The following is a 6,847-nucleotide window of genomic DNA, read 5'->3' on the forward strand; positions in this document are numbered from 1 at the left end:
ATCCTTACTTTAGCCTTTTGTCTTTTCTATCCTTCCTTCCTCCCTTCCTTCCTTCTTTTCTTTTTCTTTCTTTCTTTCCTTCTATCCCCAATCCGTATCTAAATGGTCAGATAAGATATTGTGAAATATGAGTTGCATATATCCCAGCTATATTAAAAAACCCACAAAATTTCTCTAGTCTTAGGCTAACTTTTAAAGCCCTTCACTATTTAAACTATAGAATTCTTGACTTTCAAATCTTTATTATTTCTCCCTTTGCAAATACACAAACTTATTAATTGTTTTTCTAAAGAAAATACAAGGAGAATTTTCACTTTTAGTATTTCTCACAAAGTTTTCCTCTACTTGAAATCTTTCTTATCTGTTGTTTTGGTCTTTGCTGGAAAGCTCAGCTTGCTTTGTGTTTGCTTCTCTGAATGTGTTTGTGAACATTTCCTTCTGTAAATTTGCATCATTATCTATATTTTTTTTCCATTTACTATTCATTTCTATCATGTTTAGTGCACATATGCTCAATTCTAGGAACAAACAGCCATTGCATTGTGTAGAGGAAGGCTCTTGAGACTAGCAAGAACTGACATTCCATAAACATTTCATGCAACCTCCTCTGGGGGAATTACACCTCACCTGGCTCTTCAGGGAACACAGATATGCACACTAGACACAGTCAGTTTATTCAAATTCCATGCTATTATTTCACAATCAACAGAGGAGAATGCCTTTTGACTAGTACTTCTATAGGGGAAGGTAAAATAAATTCTGAATTGGAAGAATTGGTAAGTCAGGAAAAAAATGTTTTGGAATGAGAAATATAGTATGTCATTTTTACATTTTCCTGGTTTTCTCATGTGAAAGCATGGAATCAAATTCTTCATTATTTTCCTTTTCCATTAAAAAGTCATTATTCAGTTAATTTTGATATTTTGGTAAATATCAGTCTATTCATACCACATAACCCTGGATTAAAATGTATTTACTTTTCAGAAGACCTTTTGAAATATCCAATATTTGAACTCCTTGACATCAGTGACCTCGCCAACACACTGTATACCACTGCCAGATCAATATTTCCAAAAGAAATTTGAAAATGTCACTTTCCTTTCTGCTCAGAGACCTGTAGTGGCATTACACTGCCTCCACTTCTAAGACAAAAACTTTATTTCACTCAATGATCTGTACAGTTTGGCTCCAAATAACTTTTTCTAGGTACACCTTCAATACTCACCTTTCCGAATCTTTTTATAAACACAAGAAGTGAATTGCCCACACACTCTATCCAATGGCTAGTTCTCTAATGACCAACTGACTTCAAATGTTCCTCACTTTTCCAATAAGCATTTGTTATTTCTGCTTAAAATTTTTGTGTTTTTGTCATGTTGACAGTTAAGGAGTTTTAAAAGATTTATCAGAGAACCTTTACAAACAATTTTATATTTCTAAGGCGAATCTAATATATCTGTAACTTTTTATTAATGATGTATATTCTGTTGAATATGTTTTCATTTTTATGATGAATATTAATGACTTAAAACAAGGTTGTTTAAATAATATTGATTCAAAATGCAGTTTTAAAATAATTTTCACTTTTGTCATTCAATAATTGAGTGAACATGTACACTCAATTTTTTTTATCTATCTTGCTTCCTCAAATACATATTTCCTTTTCTTCTAGTTGTTATATGTCCTACATATCAAAAATGATTTTCTTCTATCCTATTCCATCCTGATACTACCCATTTTAAAATTTTAGTTTTAGTTTCATCAATAAAAAATTCTTCAGTTTCCACATTTCAAAGCAATTTATTTCTCATGTGTTATTTTGAAAACTGATTTGAAAACTGTCTTTTTTGGTTCAGCCTTAGAACATCATTAACATTTGTTTTAAAAATTTTAATTATTCATTATGTAACTGTCAGTTTTGTTTCCTGTCTGCAAATAGACTATTAGATGAATGACTACCTTATCCCTGTTGAAGTAATGCGTAAATACAGTCTGTACATGTATGTGTGTGCGTGTGTGTGTGTAGCAGTTGTAAGATGAGGAAGATTTCTTACCCTCATTTGTGCCTAGGACCAAACCTGAATATTTTAGACTTTGTACACAGATTTTGGTCCACAATTAAAAATCATGAATATGGTATTTTCTTTTTTATTTTGAAGTGCACTTATTTTCAGAAGTAGATGATGGCACATTTCTAGATACATGTGCAAATAGCCACTTTGATCAGCTTTAATAATGAGTTCCCAGAAAAACCCAGAATTGAAATTATTCATAATTTTCTAAAGAGATGCATTAGACTGGAAGACATATGGTCCACATTAGGGGAAAAAATGCGAGGGTTAGACAACTTGGTTTCTATGGTCCTTTCAGTTCTTACATTTTTTGATTCTCAAAAAAACTGTTCAAACTTCTCATTTTTCTCTTAGCAGGTGATGTTCTCCCTGGAGGTATGGGAAGGGCCAATGACAGTTCCCTGGTAGGTTTCATCCTTCTGGGCTTCTCTGACCACCCTCACCTGGAGGCTGTGCTCTTTGTATTTGTCCTTGTCTTCTATCTCCTGACCCTTGTGGGAAACCTCATCATCATCATCATCTGGTACCTGGATCCTCCTCTCCACACCCCCATGTACTTTTTCCTCAGTAACCTCTCCTTCCTGGACCTTTGCTTCACCACTAGCCTTGCCCTTCAGACCCTAGTTAACCTGAGAGGACCAGAGAAGACCATCACTTATGGAGGGTGTGTGCTCCAACTCTATATCTCTTTAGCCCTGGGCTCTACAGAGTGTATTCTCTTGGCTGTGATGGCCTTAGATCGCTATGTTGCTGTCTGCAAACCCTTACACTACATAGTCATCATGAACCTGCAGCTATGTCAGCAGCTAGCATCCATCTCCTGGCTGAGTGGTTTGGCCAATTCTTTGATCCATGCTACCTTCACCTTGCAGCCACCTCTCTGTGGCAACCACAGGCTGGATCATTTTATTTGTGAAGTGCCAGCCCTCCTCAAATTGGCTTGTGTGGACACCACCATCAATGAATTGGTGCTTTTTGTCATTAGTGTCCTGTTCCTCCTAATCCCCCCAGCACTCATTCTTATCTCCTATGGCTTCATAACACAGGCTGTGTTGAGGATCAAATCAATGGTCGCCAGGCAAAAAGCATGCAACACCTGCTCCTCCCACCTCATTGTGGTGATCATTTTTTATGGCACCATCATCTACATGTATCTCCAGCCGAGGGACAGTTATACCCAGGACCGAGGCAAGTTTATCTCCCTTTTCTACACTATGGTGACTCCCACCTTAAATCCTATCATCTACACTTTAAGGAACAAGGATGTGAAGGAGGCTTTGAAGAAACTGATCTCAGGAAAACTGTGCTCTTTCCAGATGTGATACACAAGGAATTGTCACAAGCCATGTAGTTATATTCAACTTATTTAGACAAACCCATGGTTCTAAATTACACACCAATTGGACTACTGCTCACTTATCTCATAAGGCCTTTTCCCCTGGCTTATGTGTAATTAAGCAAAATGCATATATGTTTACTTAAATGAGGTCTTGAGACATAGAAAAGAGAGCTCTGCATTGTTATAAACTGTGATTTTTACCACTGACTCTTTTATTTCTGCCACTTATTTTCCAAGGGTTCAAAATTCATCAAAGAGTTGCCAAACTGTTTACCTAGGTAATGGGTTTTTTTCCTTCAATTTCATTGAATTCCTCAAGTTTTTTTTTTATTTTAGTTTTCTGCCAAACAACCCTCTTATATTTACTCATAAAAGCTCCCATTAAAGCTTTGTATTGCAGAAGAAATTTCTACATGTTGTCTTTACCAAGGTGGAAAAATAGTTCAGATATATTGACCAGTATGATATCATATTCACTATTATTTTCCTTAAAATATTTATCATTAAAAATTCCTTTAAAGAAGAGTAAAGGAAACAAGATATGTATTAAACACATTATTTACATAACTTAGTTAATATATCTGTTTTGTGGTCTTAAGTCACTGCAAGCATTTTTAAGAGAGAAAATAATTAAATAATTTTATTCTAAACCATTTAGTACATTGGATGTATAAAAGTGATTGCAATTTAAACATACTAGTATATTCTTAATAATTATTATTACTTAAGGATAATAAAGAAATTTTGTTTGTCTCAGTCAAATACTATCCATATCATCTCAGCAAATCAGGAACATACTACAGATGAGATGAGCAGGCTTCTGATTTTTTATTTTTTGCACTGTGAACACACAGACCCCACTTTATAGGCAAAAAGCCAATCTGCATAGGCAGCAGCCAAGAATTCTATAGGGGTGTGTGTGTGTGTGTGTGTGTGTGTATAGTATAGTAGGTTGAACTCAGAAGTATAAAATAAATAGCTAAAGACAAATTTTATTAGACTGAGAATTAATTCATTCTTTTTTGCTGGTATGTTCTCCCTTATAAAAGAGTGTGATTAGTTTTTGAGACTGTTTTTATTGTGGAATTTACAACAAAGACGTGACTTTTCTAATAAATTAATTAAGGCTTTTGTTTTCTCAAAATAGGCATGAAATAATGTGTATAATTTGTTTTCAGGTTGATTGATTTTATTGTTAAATGGGGAGAATAAAACATTACTATAGCAAAAATGAGTACATCATCACAGTATTAAAATAAAGCCCATAAAATGAACTTTGAAAGAAATAAAGTCAAGCACTTGGTAACTTGCTTTATCAAAAGACAGGTTTGAACTTTTCACACTGTCAATAGCTTATAATATGGAAGAACAGTAATTATACAACAGGATGCTGTAAAGTCATTCATGCTTACATTATTCAAAAGCAAAAAAAAAGTCAACACCAGGCTTATTTATGGTATGCATGAGATATGCTCAATTAAATTGGACTTTTGTCAGCAAAAAAATGCATTTCTTTTATTTATTGATGATGTTAAAGTTGGTGCTGTATGTTGAACATAGCAAAGATAAGTACTTTTTCTTGATCAGAAGTAAAGGATTACCAGTCTCACATAAGTTTTGTGTTTGAAAGGAAGTGAGATTTGATATAAATTTAGAGGATCTGAAACCTAATGCCTTCCATCATTCTGATTAATGAACAGAGAATTTGGGTTTTCACAACTATGATACACTAATCTGTTCCAGAAATAATGAAAATAGTGAAACTAATGGATTTAATTAAATCAGAGTCATAAAATATTTATTTTTAGAAGATTCAGGATGAAGATACAAGTAATGTAAGGCATTGCTTTAAAACACTGAGGTTTCTTTCCATCCATATCCATAATTTTAGGTGTTTTAATTCAGTGATATCTCATTAAATATTTAATTTAATATATGGTAGACATTATTGCCCCAGAGTTGAAGAATTGCAAGGTTTAAGATGAAGATAAAGCTTTTCATAAAGAAGATAAACTTTTGGTAAAAATAGTTTGCTTACTCTGATTTAAATAACATCTGCTATATAACTAATAATATTTTCACTAATTGGGTTAAAATTGTGAGATATTATTTGAACATTCTACCAAAAGCATCTAAACAGATGTACTTTGTGCACACTACATGAAAGGCTACAACCAAATTAGTTTTCCAGAATATCCTGATAAAATGTTTCAAATTTCATGCATATGAATTTGAAATTTTATGAGTTGGTAACCAACATACTGCAAACACAAGGCTTCACCAGAAAAGCTCTCCATATTTCTAGTTTTTTTTATACATCGGAATAACCATAACTCTTTGGAAAAATCATTAATAATTGTTCCCAGGCCCAGCAACTTATAAACTTAGGTGATAATTTTCTAATTTAATAAGAAAAAAACATACAGGGTGTTTGGATTAAACTGTTTTTCACTAAGCAAGTCATATGAAGAAGTGATATAACACTTCCTACCGTTATGAAACTATTATTTCATGTTCACTATTACATTTTTAAGATCACATATCAGAAACATAGATCTTGATAGAGGATAGAGGGGAAAATGTGAGGACACTGGGGGCTAGAAGGGAATGAGAAGGGAGAGTTGAAGTTAAGAGGTTCTAGTTCCAGGTGAGATGGAGTGAACACATTCCACTTTGTCTCTTCCATTGAATGCAGCTATAAACTCTGGACAGGATAGATGGAGCATGTCTCTGAGGACAATAAAAATTAAATAGTAGCAAGAAGATGTAAGAAGATCAGAATTTGAAATACCATCAAACCAGTGATAAGTATACCATTTTTCCTCTCTGATCCTCATATATCTTGGCCCCTGCTATGGTCTCAGTTATGAAGGTGCAAATTTTCTTTAAATCTGAAACATTATAAAATAAAATTTATTTATGGATTTCACATTCCTGAAAGGTGGAATACAAGTACATTTCTTTATTGTTGCTGCTGAGTTCAAGTAAAATCCCAGAGTTTTATATATAAAACAAAGACAAGAGGATTCTGGAAGATGGAGAGAAGAAGGAACACCCAGTAGAATCCCAGGTCCTGAGTAATGACACAGTTATGAGTTCCCAAGGTTATCTTTTTGCCTCATATATCCCAGACTTGGTCCTAGAGAAACTAGCAATCCAGAAACACCAAAAGACACAGACAAAAAGGGCTCCCCAAAATGCCTTCTTTCTTTTGCTAAACAGTCAGGAAAAGGGCAGCCTAGCAATACAGAATACTTTTAGATAAAAACTCCTATATTTCCACCAAATACCAAAGGGGGAAAAAACAAAACAGTGACCACACCTCAACCCTGCCTGAAAAAATTTGAGTGGAGAAAAAAGACTTCTATCCTATCTGGTCTAAAATGAGACATCTCAGTTCCCCTGCTGAGGAGATGTCAGAGAAGGTCAGTAGGGT

At 34.1% G+C, this 6,847-nt stretch overlaps 1 protein-coding gene across 1 annotated transcript; it reads left to right on the plus strand.

The window, feature by feature from the left end:
* Positions 1-2,449: 2,449 nt before the first annotated feature.
* On the plus strand, positions 2,450-3,394 carry LOC119506240 (olfactory receptor 2G3-like). The gene has a single exon (XM_037799230.1). The coding sequence runs from the start codon at positions 2,450-2,452 to the stop codon at positions 3,392-3,394; it is 945 nt and encodes a 314-aa protein (XP_037655158.1).
* The last annotated feature ends 3,453 nt before the right edge of the window (positions 3,395-6,847 follow it).

Source organism: Choloepus didactylus, chromosome 11, assembly GCF_015220235.1.
Source record: "Choloepus didactylus isolate mChoDid1 chromosome 11, mChoDid1.pri, whole genome shotgun sequence".
Lineage (NCBI taxonomy): Eukaryota > Metazoa > Chordata > Mammalia > Pilosa > Megalonychidae > Choloepus > Choloepus didactylus.

Coding starts and splice junctions, on each gene's coding strand:
- LOC119506240 (XM_037799230.1), top strand. CDS start 2,450: ATGGGAAGGGCCAATGACAGTTCCCTGGTAGGTTTCATCCTTCTGGGC.